Consider the following 18639-nt stretch of genomic DNA (forward strand, 5'->3'; position numbering starts at 1 on the left):
TACTAGAGTAGGAGTGTAATGCGCCATGAGAATGAAGATTTTTTTTTAAAAAGTAGCGTACAATCCAAAGTTCCACTTCTAGAAACTGGATTGGACTCCTTTGTCTTTTGCACATCCCAGGAACAATGCACATTTATTGTATCATTTATAAAAACCATAGAAACTTTGCTGCATTTCGACTTTTGGTAAATTTTCAAAGAAAATAAATGTCATTCCCCCCTCTCCCCCCTTTATTCTCTCCTCAGGAAATGCATTGAACAATTATGCTTACTGGGAGAACCACTGGAGATCCAATTGTGGATTATGTAAAGACTACATCATGAAGCAGCTCTGGAGGATGGGAGTCAAGATGAACCACTTTTCTCTCCCCATTTTCTCAACCATGGGAGGTGCATTTGGGACCAAACTATTCCCAGCTTTGCGACTTCAAGACAACAGACCATGAACCTGGATTTACAGGCGCATACAAGCACAGTAAGATAACTAGTATTCTTCTTATCTCACGGCTTGTTGGATTGTACTCCTGGCTGCTATTTTTATTACCATGTATGCCTCACATTTTCTCTATTACCAAATCTTTATTGTAATCATACGGTAAAACAACCAAAAAAATTCCATTGGTTCAGTGACCCATCACAGCATTATACTTAACCATGTCTTCTTAGTCGTGCTCCATGATGCTACACTAATTCACACTTGCACGATATTGAAATAGTGTTCCTTGATTGCTTTAGCACGTGCCAAACATGTTGCACACACAAATTTAAGAGGATCTTACCCCCACCCACTCAAGCATATTTTTACTCGAAAAAACAGATATTCACAATAAGGCATTTGCTGTAATTTTATAAAATAAAAAAAATTGCAACAATAGCAAAGGGGGGGGGGGTTGTCTTGTGCATTTTGTTTTTATACAATTATTATTATTGTAATAACTCGAACCGCGTCCTATTGCCAACAAAAAACAAATGCTACTGCATGGCACATGGACTGAAGCCCAGGTTTAATGCACATATGTAAATACAATGAGTGCTGTAAAAATGTAATGAATTTCAGACGAAAAAGCGACTTTTCCACATGCAGTGCTGCGAGTTAGGGTAGAGATTTACGTTGCTCGTCTCAACGCAGTAATTTTCAGCGATGGGATTGCGCCTCAGTTCTTGCCATTTCATTGCTGTCCAGATTCAGGGGTAACGGACACAGATGGTGTGGAGCGGAGTAAATGCATTCATACAAAAACGGCATTAGACTCATTTCAGCACGGAGTCAATTTGCCAAAACATGGACTTCTACTTTAATTAAAGAGCTTTTTTTTTTTTAAATTTTATTTACAAGCATGTGTGGGCTTCATGCAACGTATTGTAAAAGAAATACATTTAAAAAAAAAACCTGATCAAATAGACGCGAGACCAATATGGCGTATTTGCAGTTTAATACTGTGAAGAAACAATGTAAAAGGATAAAAAAAAAAAAAAAAAAAATTAAGTGCCCATCTTAATATATAAAATCAAAGGTTGGTACTAGCTGCGGTGAATGTGATTGGTCCGTGGCCACCCCGACTGTCATTGCCCAAGAGGTACGCCCCACTGTGACACACACCGCCCACACGACTGTCATTGGCCAAAACTTACACTGACATCACTGACACACACCTACTTCACTGTCACACACTTGCACTGACAGCATACCCCCAAAGAAGCCCTGCAGAGTCCTTGGTAAGTTCATCTCACACTCTCACCCCTGTGTGTACACACACACACACACACACACACACACACACACACACACACACACACACACACACACACACACACACACACACACACACACACACACACACACACACACACACACACACACACACACACACTTCCCTCCCGGCGGGGGGACAGGCAGTGGCCAGGCAGCCTCCGGAAGTACCCTCTTCCTCCTGCAGCTGCTCCCACCAGATGTCGCTCTCTCTTTCCTCAGGCTAGGCCTCACCTCCCTCCCCAGCGCTCACTCACCTCACCTCACCTCCCACTGTCCCCCCCCTCCTGTCTTCTGTCCCCCCCTCCTGTCCACTGCCCCCCTCCCTCTCCTCTCCACTGTCCCTCCTTCCCCCTTGGGGGTGGGAGAGGGGGAGCACACAAATAGGGGGGAGAGGCGGGAGCAGGAAATTTAACTCACGGGCAACGCCGGGTCTCTCAGCTAGTGGAAAAATAAAGATTGGAGGAGCTGTTAAAAACAGCCGAGTGGTGAAGGGGGAGTTGCCATAAAGTTAGAATACAAATATAGTGAGATTTAGATCTCAAAAATAAAATACGTGTCTACTGTAAAGGAAAACAAAACACAAAACAAACACATACTGCCAAAGACCAGAGACTTGCACTTTGCATTACAATACAGAGGGCAGCCAAAGAACAGCAAAAATGCAGAGGGTACTGTACATTACAGGGGTGAGCAAACTTTATGCCGAGCCCCCCTTTTTATCCATGAAATTTCTTGGGCCCCCCCCTGCCTGATGTAATTAAAATCACGAGAAAAAAAAACCTTTATTAAACGGTATACAATGTAAATACAAATATGTCTAAATACTTACATATTTCAACAGCTTGCGCTTGCAAAATTAGGCCACGCTGCTTCTGAGAGCGGTGACATCAACTCTCCAAGCATGAGTGCAGGGTGTCCTGCATAATTTTGCAAGCACGAGCGGGGAAGTGGTTTCACTTTTTTTTTTTTACATTATTTCTGTACCTTCATAGTATGTTTGATATAGTGGCAGCCTACCCTTTCACTGGCAGAGGATCGCAGCGAAGCAGGTTGAATGCGGAGGAACCCAGCGCTATTGCAGGGCAGGCACAGGAAGGAGGGGCGTTTTACATCACAGAGCTGGGGCGTGCTCCTCCCCCATTCCTCCGAAGCGCCCGCGCAAAACACACACACCATCACGTGGCCGCCACCTGCACTATCCTGTTAGCCCGCCCGCGCACATCTTTGGCTGCCCGCCCGCCCGCGCACAGCTTTTTCGCCCTCCCGCGCGTCTGCCGGCCGCGCACCCCCAAAATAATCTTGTGCCCCCTCAAGGGCCCCCCCCCCCCCCAGTTTGTGCACCACTGCATTCAATTACAACACTCACAACACATAATCACATCCAACACACCCAATCACAACCAACACAACACACCCAATCAACAGACAACACACTCAATCACAAGCAACACAAACAACACACAAAATCACAGACAAGGCACACTCAATCACACACTTTCACCTGGGGGGGGGAGGGAGTATTAAGCCTGCTCCAGTCCCCCATGTGCTGCTGAAAACTGGGACAGGAGGAGGAGGGCTTGTTTGTGTGCAGGGAAGGCCCCACCCCCGCTGCAGGTAGACAGCACAGAGAAGCAGCGGCACGGAGCTGCTTCTTGGCTTCCCGTGCACAGCTCTGCCCGTCCCCATGTTTCGCCGCACGCAGCCTGTGCCCCCCCTAAATAATCTTGCACCCCCCAGTGTTAGAACATGAAGTGTATGCTGTAGAGCAGATGTGTCACCAAGATTTCAGTGTACAGAGAATCAGGCATGCTTTTCCGCCTTCTGTCTAGTTCTGAGCTGTGGAGCGGAGGGGAACAGGAAGAAGTGCTTCTTAGGCTAAGGCCCCGCTCCCAGAGTCAGCGCGCCCGCACTGCAGACAGGCGGGGCGCTGACATACACAGACCGCGATATGCGGTCTGTAGGGAGCGGGAGGTGGGCGGGAGTGGGAGGTTTGAGCGGGAGGGGGGGCGTGGCTTGAGCGGAGGGACCCGCTACTCTCCCCCCCTCCCTCCATGGCTCGGGTAAGTAAAACAACACACACACACACACACACACGCACACGCACACGCACACACACACGCACACGCACACACACACACACACACGCGCACACGCACACACACACAGACACTCACGCTGCTTTCACTCCACACTCCTCCCCGCTCCCCGAAGCCTCCCCTCCCCATTGGCTCACAGCCACACCACGTGACGCGTCAACGCTAGGGAACACCATTCTCTTGTATCCCATAGCGGCTGACGCGTCACAGCGTGTAGTAAGCTGTGCAGCCAGGGGGGACCGGGACCGGGACCGGCTCCGCAGGATTCCCCTGCTGGTGGGGAACTCGTGTGGCTGCCCGCGCCACCGAGCGCAGCGGGACCGAGGCCTAAAGCCCAAACTAGAGGCAGTTCACACAACATTTTCAATAAGAGGGCCGCGTTTGTGTAAGAGCAGGGAGTGCCAGTTTCCTATAAATTTGCATAGCATGTTATCTGAGGGTAACTGAACTCCTGCAGAGCCTTATTGAACAGACACCTATGGGAGTACTGTAAATATCTTGCATACTCCACATGCTGTAATCGCACTCCTTTTTGTTGCCAAGTTTTGTAACCACCGTTATATGAGCGTAATTGTTCATAACATCTGAGTTACGGAAGCAGTAGCTCATCCTAACGTTTTTCTCAAAAATATTGATTGTTGTACAACTGACATGGAACAATCCGAACAGTATAACAATAAAAAAAACAAGCGCAGAATTAGGCATGCTAAATACCATCATTGTTTAGGTTTTTTTTTTTGGGGGGGGGGGGGTTAACTGATACATCTCCCTTGCATTACAGGTAGGTCTTTTAAAAACAAAACACAAAAATGGAAGACCCTTTTTGACTCGTACATAGAAAGTCTGCGATACGAGTTCATTTTGTGGTCTGATTTTTCTCTTGTAGGATAAACTGCAGCTTTAGGTTCCTGTTTATTTCCAATAGTGGGTTTTGTATAAACTCATCTGTCTTGGGGTTACTTACGGTACAGAAATTACGGCACAACTTCTGTTTTCCGGTAAATTGGCAGCCATGGATATGCTAGCAATGAAACGGATTTGTATGCAATCGTGTGTGAATTTCAAGGTGCCTCAAACCCTTGTTCCTGTGGGAAGCACGTTGTCATTTTTGCAGGGTCTGGTGTGAGGGGGAATACAGCTTTTGCACCGTTAAAATATGTAATTGTGGTTGCTCATGTCACGTTTGTCTGAAAACCTGTTCCCTCAATCGTCCTAGTCTGTAAAACTGTGGTAAAATCATCTGCCAAATTTGTGTGTTTCTTTTTTCTTCTATAGTTCCCTTTTAGTACTGTAGTATAGGAATACGTGATCAGAAAAAAAAAAAAACAAGAGACCATAAGAACTTCCCATAAAAAGGATTCTTAGAAACGACACAAACCAGAAGCAAACTTTGCTGGGGAAATAAGAAATATTTTTGCCTACAAAGCCTTGGTCACAAATCCTCTGTTTTTGTTGCATATGTATAGAAATGGTGTGTATAAATTGCGCTGATCAACACACATCTGTCACTGGCTTCTTGAGATCATTTGTGGTCATGCATAGCCCAGCAGTGAGGCGCTTAAACAGAAAACACTGAAGTGTGTCTGCACGTCTCGTGCTAGTAATCAAAGGCTGTTCCCTGCTCTATAACATAGCAGTATTTTCTTTTCTTTTACTGCGTGTATTTGTGACTAAATACACAGTGTGTTTTACTTTGCAGCGACCAAAATCCTTCTGACCCGGGGATTCTTCTGATGCTTATATCCTGCTGACTTGCATAGCTTGTACAGTCAGAGTTTCTCAAGGAGGTTTGGGGCTGCTTTGCTTGGGCTTGCATACCAGGTACACACTGAGGTCATGGTTGCTTAAAGTAGAAAAACAAATACCCTACATACTGTATGTCAGAAAATGTACAATTGTATATCTACTGTCTAGTTTGTTAATGAGCCTTCTAAATGTGAAAATCAAGTAGGTTGTTGGTAGGAAGGGTGCAAGCTACGTACCAACTAAATAAGCCAATGTATGTTGGGCTTTCAAGCCCTCCATTGTCTATACAGTGACACCAGCAACCTATGTATAACAGAGTTTGAATCAGGGGGGGCCTGGTTCAATTCCTCGTGTTGGTGCTTTGTGACCTTGGGCAAGTCAGTCACTCTATCCCTGTGTCTCAGGCACCAAATGCATTGCATTGTTACCGACACAGTCCCTGCCCAAATGCTCTTACAATCTATGTGCTGGGTACTGCGCACTATACTGTAATTGCGAAACGCTTTGAGTCCGATCTGGGAAAAAGCACTATATGAAATAAAGTATTATAAAGTGTCTATGTAAAGAACACTGCTGTTGCTCTGTTAACAGGTAATGCTAGCTGCAACAGATTCGACAGTATTCCATGTGTGTTTGTTTGTTTTAACTTGGGCAACTAGAGCTATAGTGTGTGTGACCACACTCCATGCTAGTCCTAGTACTATTACCTGATCAGTGGGGGTTGTCATGTGAGCCTGGCTCCACATCCAGCAGGACTCATGCATTGCAAACCCGATTTACTTTGTATTGTTTTGCTGATGGCATTGACATGGATAGATCAGAGCAGCCATGCAGAGCCTTTGCCTTACCAGTCTGAAAAGCGGAGCACATAAGAGGTTCCAACAGCCAAGTTGAAATCTAGGGGATGAGGGAGTGCTGCAGCACTCCATCACCCCTAATTTCAGCTGGAACTGCAACTGGCGAGGTATTTTAAGCAGGTCTGCTAACAGGTATTGGAGCTTAGTCGGAGCTCATGGCTATTTACTTCTATAGCAGTTAATGGTTCTCGTTCTCCAATACCCGGAGCTTCATGTATACCTCCCCTCCGCACCGTAGTTTCTCAAATTTCAGTATCATGGAGGGAGAGAACGGGACCACTCTATATATTTAAAAAAAAAAAACACACAACTCTTGCATCCTTATTTTAATGTTCAGTTTTAGAGAAGGAGCCCGGGATTGAATGCAAAGAAACACTGCCCTGTGCCAAGAAAAGCCCTGCAAAAGGTATCCAGACTGGATTGAGTGTGTTCGGATAACTTTAATGTGGACGGCTGCTTTCAACCGGAAATCTTTCCTTGGGTTACAGTTCTTACCGCAGACCAGACCCTGGCAGAGTGACGGGTGCCTTACCACTCCCAACACAGCTGCTGGAAAGTAGTTTCCTGCAAAAACCTATACTCCCAACTAAGGCAGGGAAATTAATATCCTCTCTTGACTGCTGTTGAGAACCAAATGTAACTCTTCCCAAAAATGTGGCGAACGCAAAAAAACAAAAAGCAATGTTAAATATTCAAGACCTATTTAATTATTTATGCAATATTTTTCATTGCAATATTACGGATCTGAAGGGGGGCGGGGGAGGAGGAAACAGTATTACTTTATAGAAAAATGTAGTTCGATAGTCATTACTGTTCAATGATTGCACTTGACTGTATATACCCCTATGCATAGTGCAAAATGAATTGCCCACTGCCTGCCCATAGCAGGCCAGATATTTATGGGGTGCCTAAAATGTACAACTGTTTATGTGCAATTAGATGACCTAGCACATCACACAGGCTGTCCGCATCGGAGCACGCATACAATCTAACACACCAATCATGCCCAACTGGGTTAGCATATATAAACTCCACTAAACTGGAGTTGAGTAAATAATGGATTATTCTTACCAGCCAGATATTTCACAGCTCATCGTCTGGGTTTTAAGATTCCGCCCAGGGTCCTTTTATTCATCCTCTTATCTAATATACATTATATATTTTCTGATCAACTAAGATTTGTGGTTGCTGTGTTTACGTGCCAGGCGGGCGTAAAACAAGATAAAAATTTCCTCTTAGGAATGAGACAAGCGTGGATCACACGAGCACGAAAAAGATGAGTTGAGGGACTTTAGACTTCTGGACAAATATTTGTACAGCAGCAGTGCGCAAGATTATTTAGGGGGGGAGGGGGCGCGCAGGCTGCGTGCGGTGAAACCTGGGGGCGGGCAGAGCTTTGCACGGGCGGCTGCTGCTTCTCTGCTGTCTGCCTGCAGCGGGGGTGGGGCCTTCCCTGCACACAGACAAGCCCACCTCCTGTCCCAGTTTTCAGCAGCACATGGGGGACTGGAGCAGGCTTAATACGCCTTCCTCCCCCACCCCACCCCCCAGTGAAAGTGTGTGTGTGAGATTGAGTGTGCCTTGTCTGTGATTATGTGTTGTGATTGAGTGTGTGTTGTGTCAGTTGTGATTGTGTGTGTGTGTGCATCGTGTTTGTGTTGGTTGTGATTGAGTATGTGTTGTGTCTGTTGGTTGAGTCTGTGTGTGTGTTGTGATTGAGTGTTGTGTGTTGATTGTGTATTTGTTGTAATTGAGTGTGCCTTGTCTGAGATTGTGTGTGTTCTGATAGAGTGTGTGTGGGTGTTGTGTCAGTTGTGATTGAGTAAGTGTTGCGATTGAATGCAGCGGTGCACAAACTGGGGGGGGGGGGGGGAGCAAAATTATTTAGGGGGCGCGTGCGGCGAAACCTGGGTGCGTGTCCGGCAGACACTGTGCGCGGGAGGGCGAAAAAGCTTTGCGCGGGCGGCCAAGAAGATGTGCGCGGGCAGGCAGCCGAAGATGTGCACGGGCGGGCTAACAGGATAGTGCAGGTGGCGGCCATGTGATGGTGTGTGTGCGCACGCGTGGGGGCTTCGGAGGTATAGGGAGGAGCACGCCCCAGTGCTGTGATGTCAAAACGCCCCTCCTTCCTGTGCCTGCCCTGCAATAGCGCTGTGTTCCTGCTCTCCTCCGCTGGCAACCTGCTTCGCTGCAATCCTCTGCAAGTGAAAGGGTAGGCTGCCACTATAGCAATCATACTATGAATGTACAAGAATGTACAAAAATGAAAAAAATAAATAAAAAAAAGTGAAACCACTTCCCCGCTCGTGCTTGCAAAATTATGCAGGACACCCTGTGCTCATGCTTGGAGAGTTGGTGATGTCACCGCTCTCAGAAGCAGCGTGGACGCAGCCTAATTTTGCAAGCGCGAGCTGTTGAAATATGTAAGTATTTAGACATATTTGTATTTTCATTGTATACCGTTTAATAAAGGTTTTTTTTTCTCATGTGATTGATTACATCAGGCAGGGGGGGGCCCCCGAGAAATTTCATGGATAAAAGGGGGGCTCGGCCTAAAAAGTTTGCTCACCCCTGCTCTAACGTAAAGGTGCATTCCCACCTACCTGCCAAAAAAACCCATGGTGTGCCAAGATATGGGGAAGACAGGGCTGCAGACCTGTCTGAGACATGTGAATGTGTTCACAGGTGGTATTTTCATTTACTGTACACAGTACGGTGAAGGGTATTTGTCCATTTTTCACTCCCAACAACGGTCTGTTGTAACCACTCCCAGCTTCACATTGCAAAGCTGGTAAACAATCCTCACACAAATGAGACACAAAAAGTTGAAACAGCTGCTGTCTGGGTAGGTTTACTGGCCATGCACTTCTTAACCCACGACACGCTCAAAAAATTGGTGTGAAGCCAATCAGGGTCCAAAATGAATAAGAAGCAAAAAGAGAGAGTGCGCTCATTTGCACGTCATTACCCTGAATCCTTGGCTGCCCTGGAAGCATTGTGTGCGAAGAGGGGGGCATGCAGGTTGTGTACCTGTCTGAGATGTCAATGTGCTCAGTTTGTATTTTTATTTGCCAAATAATTTAATAAAAATGCAAAGCCTAACCATGCAAATAGCAGCAGTGTGGCTGATTGAATTTTTTGGAAAATTAATTACTTAGGGGCCTCTGAATGTAGAAGTGTTTTTTTACCCCGATCATACAGATGTAACCGCTAAATGATGTGTATTCACTACAGAGGACCGCAGCTTCACAGCATATTGAAGAGTAACTCCATTCCAACGAAGGGAAATTAAAATCTCCTCTAGGATGCAGTATACGGGTTCATGGCATATTGATTAATGGCATTTGTTTGTGCTACAAAAATAACGCCAGATTGCTACATCCAATATGACAAATTATATAGTTAAATACATCAGTTTTTCTTTTCATAAGCAAGGGTCATATAGTTCAATTCTTTGGCAAATTATTTTAAGCCTAAAAGCATGTCGTCTCGGTATTGTCCACCTGTAGGTCCTAACACTGCTGCACCTGCAAAAAGCACTCATAACCTCTCTAATAGAAGGAGAGTTGTCTTTAATAGACTGGTCATTCACAGGTGCATAGCCAGAAATGCCATTAAAAAGGTGGGGTGAGTGATCTTGCAACCAGGGAGATGTCCCAAACGTCCAAGAATTGACTAAAGCACTGAGGTTTTTGGCCTTTTGTTATATTACATGAGGTCACAATCTCAGTAGCACTCCTTTCCCTTTTTGACAGAAATGTGTGTGTGTTGTGTTGACTACACCGCGTTTATGCCAGCTCTTTTGAAAACTGAAGGGGTAAAAGAAAGGAGGTTATACAAAAGAAAGTCTTTAACACCCCCCCCCCTCATGGTGAGAAAGTCAGCATAAGTAACAATCAATGTCAACTATTTTGGCTGCAAAAGGAAGCTTGATTTACAGCTTGCCAAAAGATTAAGGTCACTGCAAAAACTCTGAAATGAATCTAGGCACATTAAGCCTTCTGGAAATCTGCTCTGTCACTTAAATGCAAAGAAATGTGATGGACAAACACGTATGTATGTTTGGTATTACAGATCGTGGGATGTTGAAGAGGATACTCTATTATTTTATGGGGGATTTTAAACATTTGGCTGGGTGAAGGAATAACGGAAAATATTACACACCCACGCACATATCCGATTTAGCCAAGTATAGAGGGTAGGAAAACAGACACTCATGGGCGTCTAGTGTAAAAACAAATCTAATTAAGTACCAAGCTTTGTTTCCGATTGGGACGCTTCTCAAACAAAAAAAGTGAGACCAGTAATGTGAACCAAGTTTTAATCAAAAAGTACCAGTTCACATGCTAGAGTGAACTACCTGTGCCTCATACACCAAAAATTAGATAGCAAGCTGGCACAGTGACATTGTGTACAGTGTTGTAACATGGTCATCGCATTAAAAATACACATGTATATTAAGATTATTCTGAATGCAATGCTTTGTTATTCTACATGTGTAATGAATATTCCCCCGTCCCCAAAAAGCGTTATGGCAAAGCTGCATACACAGATGTCAGGGAGGCTTAATGGTCAACTCCTGTGGCACAAGAGGGAACAGAACAAGGTGCATCCTGAACCTCTGATGTTAAAAGGGCTACATTTTTGGGGGGCTGGATACACCCAATATATTTTTTCAAGTGTGGTTCTCACAGGTCCATTGCCTTTCACCAAGCCCTAATGCATGAAACAGGTCTGTGTACAGCCCTCATGTTTGAAGAGGAAGTGAGCAGCTTTGCCCCACCTCGATTCTGCTTGGAGCTCACACTGACAGAGCCCATCTGGAACCGCTCATTTAGCATTATTATTAATTTCTGTGCAAGGCCCTGTCTAGTCATGTTGCTATTTTAACTAAATAGCAGTCTATTGTAGTCAGGAAAACACAAAATTGCTTTTCCTTAATTGACAAAGTAGATCATTGTAGAAGTTTGTGGAAAGCAGCAATGATTGTATTTTGGCATCTCAGCCAGACTTCCGCTTTCTAGCATTCGAGCAGGCCGGGTGGCTGTGTGCTGGCAACAGCATCCTAATAACTTGAAGTGTATACATCCCCACTGAACCAAATGCAAACAAACCTTTACATCGAGCATTCCTGTGTGTGCACACTCCCTACAAATGAGAAGCGGAAAATAGCTATTTATTGTACTGAAACTATGGCTTGGGTGAAATTGATCAGTGAAAGCTTAAATGGAGAAGGAGGTGGGGGGGAGGTGATTATGAACAGACCTGTAGTACCGAAGGATGTGAAATAATAGAAGGAAAAGGACCCCAATGCTGCCCCCATATTCCAGAGCTTTAGCCCTGCAAACATTCTTCCAATATTGCTATATTAAAAAATAAACAGCTGTCTCCTTACTGTGAATCAAGAGCATTAGAGAAGAGTCATAATTATTTTTCATCTACATAACATGCAAAGTTCAAATAGCGCATTTGGTCTAGGAGAAGTATAGGTTCAGTGCTGGCTGGGATATCAGTCATTGATTAATCAAGACAGTGGTTTCCCATCTTTGAATACACAAAGGAGACTTCCAAAAGTTCTGTATGGCCCATTAGGCTTATGAATAACTCGTGAGTCTACAGAGACGCAAAAATAAAAAAAAACGTACATTATACAGCACTGTGCGATACAAACTCCTTTCTGACTCAATCACAAAACCTGAGTGCAAGGGTTCTACACCGCCCAGGGAACACAGACACCAGTCACACAATTAAAAGATCTGCTTACCCTTCTGGGATTGTACGAGGCGTTGAACTCGTCCCCGATCCGGCGCAGCTCGTGTGCAATCCATATCTCTGGACTCATGTTATGAGGCTCTAGGAGATTTCTGGAAGCTGCAAGCAAACAAAACAAATTATACAAGTTTATTCTCTAGCTGGCAGAAAGACTGTCCAGAAATTAATAACCAAAAATATAAATTTCAGAAGGTAATCCCAGCCAGGAAAATCATGCTTTAAGTGTATTTGGAGAATTACAATTTATTTTATGGAGTGTATTATACACCTAGAAACTTGGCCAAATGTAATCAAGTTGTCAGATGCAGCAGACCAAATACATTTTTTGGGGGTGAACAATAAAAATATTGATAACAATTCTACAAAATATGTATACTATTTGTGATCTTAGATTCTTTCTAACCACCCCTGGCACTCCCACATCATGTTATCACTCATGGAGTGACCACATGCCCCAGCTGGCGCCTAGGTCCTACAAACCGAGGGGGGGATCTACTTCCCTGTGGATCAGGCTGGCAGCTGTGTTGGAGTTGTTAGCTCAATCTGCCCCATGAAAGCTAGCAAGTGTCCATGACCTGGTACATCATAAGGGCACTCTACATGATAAAAGCAGCTGTGGTCTTTTGTGCATGTATGAAATAGGACACAAATTAATTTGCAAATGCTTAAGTTTGTACTTTGTGTCATCCAGAAGAAATTAAAAACTACAGATGTAACCAGAGCTATGTTTCCCTGCGGTTTGTCACGATTCTGCTTCTCCAGCAACATGCTATCTCTGGGATCACCGACAATGAAGAACCCGTAGAACATCCCGCGGCTCCAGATAACTTGGGCCATCATGCCACTGGCTTGGGCCATCATGTTTGAACAAATGCAGCCCGAGTCAACGGCAAATAAATGGGACCACAGCACAAGGTTTAGAGGATCTCCACCCATGTCCTTTGCTGAAGTGCTTACTGGCAAGTTATGTTGCCATAAATCTATAATGCAGCTGTGCTAAAAAAAGAAGAGCACAAATACAAGATGGTGACCTGGATGACAAGCCATGTACATATAGTCTTTGTGATGGGTGTGTGTGAGAGATGGTGAGAGACAGAAGCCCCTATTCATTCAGCTGTGATGTTGCTTCCCCAGGCCAGGGAATATAGATTTTGTTCCTGCCTTACAAATGAATGGAGCTGAACTTGACTAGCCCACAGAAGCAGCTTTTCAATAAGTTGAAGAGCCAGAAAATTAAGAACGAGATAGGAAGAGAGCAAGAGCGCAAGATATGCATCAGAGGAAGGAAAAAAAATAAATAAAAAAAGAAGGTCAGCTTCAAGACTTGCTTCTGTGTGCTCACTTCTATTATGAGACACTAGGATGAAAGATACGGTGGTCCCCTGGAACCAAAATAAAATGCCTTAAAATGCTCATGGACTTAAAAACACAGGAGTGAGGGCGTCGGGGGGAAAATCCAAAAACGTGCGTGACTCTGGACTGGCTGGAAATTCAGACTCTGTGCCAAAGGCCACAGCAGCTTGGCCGGGAGCTCGCTTGTCTGCTGTGCTGAAGTACCTGACCTGACGAGCCCCCGAGGTTAAACCAGGCGCGGGTGTCATGTGCTTCTCCGTTACTGGCAGCCTAGATTCATTCAGCAAAGTTCTTATGATGCATAGTGGAAACATTCTCAAAGCCGAGAAAGCAATTCAGATGCAGGGAAGAGAGAGAGGGGAAAAAAAACACAACACAAACACGCAGAGTTCAGTAGAGTGAGGAAACTCTCCTTCCTCACCCGAACAATTACATTGTGCTCAGAGCTTTTTGGTGCCAAATAAACCCATCAAAACATCCTTGCACAGCCTGGCATCAAAAGCCAATCAATCAGATCTGAGGCTGGGGCAGAGGAGCTCCCCATGGCAACAAACGGCTTACTTTGTATCATTAGAGCACAGCGATTCAGGAAATTAATTTCGTGGTTAAGTGGTTGATAGTGAAAATCAATCTGAGGCTTTCGGAAAGGACTTTCTGTGGTACTACAAGCAAGCGCAGAAGAAAAGTAAGAGAGGAGAAAACATTGTAAGAAGGCAGACCAGGCGAGAGATAGACACTTATGTTGATTAACACATTAAAGGGAGCAATCCATTGCCTACATACGTGTGTTTTTAAATACATCAGTAAGCTTGTAGTATTAGATAATACTTCCTACTTTTTTTTATTGTAAAATTTTTTTGACTCAATGCCATTTTTAATGAGTTAATATACTGAGCATCCTTTGATTTCTATAGCAGGTTTTAGCCACCTCCCCAGCAGTGCAAGATCTTTGTAACTCTTTCCTGTTTGTGATAGTTTGTTACCAATATTCCCAGAGGTTTGAGCAGCAAACTGCAAAAATAGGTAATGTTACCTTGGTAATATAAGAATAGATTGAAGCTGCTGAGTTGCACTGACTGAAGGATTGCTTGAAACTGAATGCCAGCCATTTAATGAACCCTCAGAAAACAGACAGCTTAGGTAACTAGTTTTCAATAAAAGGTAAATCAAAGGGATGCGTGTATTAAAACAAAAAAAGGATTTGTTTTAATTTTTAAAGTGGCTTTAATTGCCTCTTTAAGTACCACTTCTGCACACAATAATTGCGCAATGTAGCACAAGCCTTTATTAAAGACAGAATTTCTCACGGTTGATACCAAGTGGTTGAACCATTTTAAAGATGGCCACTCTTGATCAATATATATCTTTAAAATGTATTTTGTGATTGTGACACTTTTCTTTTTGCCACAATTGGATTTACTTTCTGGTATGTAGATGGTTCTTTAAGGGGTGAAATTCGGCATTAAAGCAAAGTGTTCCCAGGTCTCAAAAACCCTTACAGAATGCCTGTATTACACTCAAAATATTCTGGGGAAAATAGATAGTAACTATAATTACAGCAGAGCAGAAGACTATAAACATCACAGAATTGACAATAAAAGCTGTTTTATTAGGGGCTCATAAATGGAGGGAACCATGCAATTGCAATGCTGCTGTGATTAGGGTCCAGTTGTAATACAGGGCATGGACAGGTCCTGCTAAAAACATGGGCTTCACAGCACTTTGAAACGAGAGGTAACTCAATGTAAAACATTTTATAAATAAACTTTAACTCAAAAATACAATACTATTTGATATTTTCACTGCGATCATCAAGGTGACAAAACCTTTGGTTAGATTTTCCACCTCCAAAAACAGCATACCTTCCTACACTGAAACTTTCAGGAGCTTCACAACATGAACCAATGGTTTATCGACACAAATCATAAAATATGGAGTCACCGCATGGAGGAATTAGTTGCATCGGTGCAGGTTTTGCTTGGGTACTGCAACATTGTCATACGGAGGTTACAGTGCCTCCTGCAACCAGTTTGGTAGCGCCACCTTACACATTAAGGCCCACATTTATTAAGCGGTGCTATGCCACAGGACATGTCCCTGGAATGAGAGATAAGGTGCCTTGTCTGGTGCTGGAAGGCGCTGCATGGAGCAGCACCACTTGGTAAATAAGGCACCAGGCCTTATTTCTCCCTGTGCTGTACATCGATCCGTCACATTTAGTGCCAAGTACGGTGTAGATGGCCAAGAGTGAACAATTAAATATTTATAATTAGTCTTGTTACCCAACAAAAAGAAAACTAAAATTGGAGAAAAAGAAAGCTGCGCTGCATTCTTATGAGTGATGCTAACGTCATAGTATATACAGTAAGGGATTTCAGCCCATAATTGCTCTATACATTTTTATGATACAGCGATGGAAAGAAAGACCCCATGGTCCATTTAGTTGTATATGCGGATAGGCATCTTACAGCACCAAGGAGGGGGGGGGGGGGGGCGGGAAGGGTATTAAGGCATAGCAAAAAACTTAGTAAACATGGCCCTAAATGATTTGTATTTAAAACTATGCTAGACCTTGCCATATGTATCAATGCTAAAGTGGGGCTAAATATCTGCACCATAAGTATCAAAACAAGAAATTCCATAGGAAAAAAAAAGCGTTTTTCTTCTTTGCATGCCCCACGTGTGCCTTGATACATACGGTCAAATGTGTATTATTTTACACTGCAGCATCTTATTGGTTGGGGGTGGGAGGGTTTAAATATTCCAGGTAAAAGGCAACCATTCCCCCCCCCCCATTACTAATGCACATCTTGGCTCTTTAAGAGATCATAAATGTTTAATGGTTTAAAAAAAATAAAAAAATACAAGTACTTTGAATTCCACTTTGGAAAGACCTATAGACAGGCAAAGACTTGGGAGTTGTTCTAGTTCAATAATGTTAGTTTGCATTACTGCACATGTGGTTCTCTGACAGGGAGGGGACGTGCAGAAATCTGTATTGTTGTAGGATGGGGGAGGGAGAGGGGGGGGGGGGGGGGGAAGAGGAGAAATAAGAATCAATAATAACCCAGCTCCCTCAGGAGTTCGCTCTGCAGGCGAAAGTTTTCAAACTTGCTAAAAATGGCTCTACTTGTCTGGTTTTCATTAGAAGAACCAAAATCACCAAGGTTTATCCCATAAACCCTACCGCTGTTCTCAATGCATGTGGGACTGCACAGCGTTAACTCTCTCAGCACTGGGAAAGCAAGCCACGCACCACAGCAAGAAGTTCCCTGCAGGTACCCCATGCACTCAACCCTTTGTCTGCCAAAGGGGACTGCAATGAATGGCATGTGTCTGCTGGGCAGGCAATGGGTTAACACTTCCACGGCTGACTACACTGTAGGCACCTCCGGCAGTGAAAGGGTTAAGACCCAACTCCCACTATTCCCATCTTACGGCCACGGTACAGTTCGCGGAGTAACTAAAAAGGAAGTAAATCTAAATCCATTTAGTTGGCATCAGCGGGTAACAGAGCTGGAAAGGGGGTTTTCCCCCCCTAGCCGCATGTGTGCGTGACAAGCCCAGGCAGTTACATAAATTCAGGGACCTTGCTCAGGAACAGCTGCTGGAAAAGGAACACCACCAGTAATAAATCTTCAAGAAGAGCTGCCAGCAGCTGTAATCTCCCCCCCCCCCCAACCCTGTTACAAGTGCATCATTGCTTTGCTGGTACACACACACACACACACACACACACACACACACACACACACACACACACACACACACACACTTTACTACCAATTAAAAGTAATAGATAAACATTAAGCTATACTGCATTGATATGGAGAATCACTGTATATGGTCAGCAAGGGACATAAAATAAAGTATATATATATATCAGGGTAGGGATGTTATGACACAGGGCACCTGACGGCAACAGAAGACATTATGTAAATGATCAGTAAATTAACTTCTGACATAGTACAGTTTAGTTAGTATGGGCCTAAATCTATATGCAGATGTATTTTCATCCATAATCTCTCGGCATCCACAGCACTTCTCATCTAGGAGCACTATTTTAGATTACAGTATGAGGATTGTAGATGGTTAAGTCTGGTCTCCGTGCACCTCTGCTTATTACCTTCTGTTGTATTAAGCATTAACAGACCCCATTTTCAAGGGGTCAACCGTAGGAAACTTGAACAAGCGTCTTAAGACGCACCTACAAATAGAAAATACATTGCCTTTCATTACACAACATCATGGTGTGCTGGTAAATCCCAACAGCCAGACCAGAAATTCCTTGTTGCTTTTTTGGGTGGTACCATTCCATGCTTCCTTAGAAACAAACTAAAGCACCTCTTCTGGTTCCTCTATATGGTGTCCCTGCAGCCGTAATTATTGTAGGACTCAAAATACTACTTTTACAGGTCTACTACCCTGTCTCGAAATAGAGATCTTAGAGACTTGGAAAGATGATCATGCTTAACAGCTCTCTGAATTGCCATATTTTGTGTATGTTGGGAACTCATATCAAACCAATTAATTTTATTTTTTTTAGATGAAAGGGTGTTTACAAAGAAGCTAAAAATAGTTTCCCATGGGGGGAAAAAAAATAGAGTAATATCGTTGAGGCATTAGTCATGCATGATAACAAGTAACAGACTCGTTTGTATTCTCTACTCACGTTGTAAAAGTGTACATATTGTGGAATATTACTTATTTGGCTTTACTACCCAATTCACTCTTCATCAGAAAGCCATTACTGCATTCAGATAGCACACTAGGGCCAACTTAAAGCAAGAGTGCTGCAACGATCCAGAATCAACGCTACTTTGGGATAAAATGAGCGATGCTCTTAGAAAGAAAAACGTACCTGATTATTGCTTTACGCACCCCCTATTACTACAGGATTCAGTTTACTTTGAACTATGGTAGCGCCATACGTTTCAGATCTGAAACAGCATACCTTATGAAATAGATTGTAAGCCTCTGTCCATGATGCGGCCACAGTGTAAAGCGCCCCTCCCTCTGTCTCCTTACCAGCTCCCAGGTCTCCTTACTTGGTAACTAGCTCA

The 18639-nt window shown here is 43.9% G+C and overlaps 1 protein-coding gene and 1 long non-coding RNA gene across 15 annotated transcripts in view; one reads left to right on the forward strand and one right to left on the reverse strand.

Moving 5' to 3' along the window:
- Positions 1 to 18639, forward strand: part of LOC142493000 (uncharacterized) — a 728952-nt gene that overhangs the window by 546200 nt on the left and 164113 nt on the right. For all 11 annotated transcript variants that reach the window (XR_012800954.1, XR_012800951.1, XR_012800957.1 and 8 more), the window contains one exon: positions 246 to 474. This is a non-coding gene — a long non-coding RNA (uncharacterized LOC142493000). The remainder of the gene's footprint in view (positions 1 to 245; positions 475 to 18639) is intronic.
- The window catches only part of BCL2L11 (BCL2 like 11), a 47301-nt gene that overhangs the window by 9101 nt on the left and 19561 nt on the right, over positions 1 to 18639 (reverse strand). For all 4 annotated transcript variants that reach the window (XM_075596357.1, XM_075596359.1, XM_075596355.1 and 1 more), the window contains exon 3: positions 12216 to 12322. In XM_075596357.1, the coding sequence (XP_075452472.1) occupies positions 12216 to 12322 (107 nt within the window). The remainder of the gene's footprint in view (positions 1 to 12215; positions 12323 to 18639) is intronic.

The sequence above is a fragment of the Ascaphus truei genome, chromosome 4, assembly GCF_040206685.1.
Source record: "Ascaphus truei isolate aAscTru1 chromosome 4, aAscTru1.hap1, whole genome shotgun sequence".
Taxonomy (NCBI): Eukaryota; Metazoa; Chordata; class Amphibia; order Anura; family Ascaphidae; genus Ascaphus; species Ascaphus truei.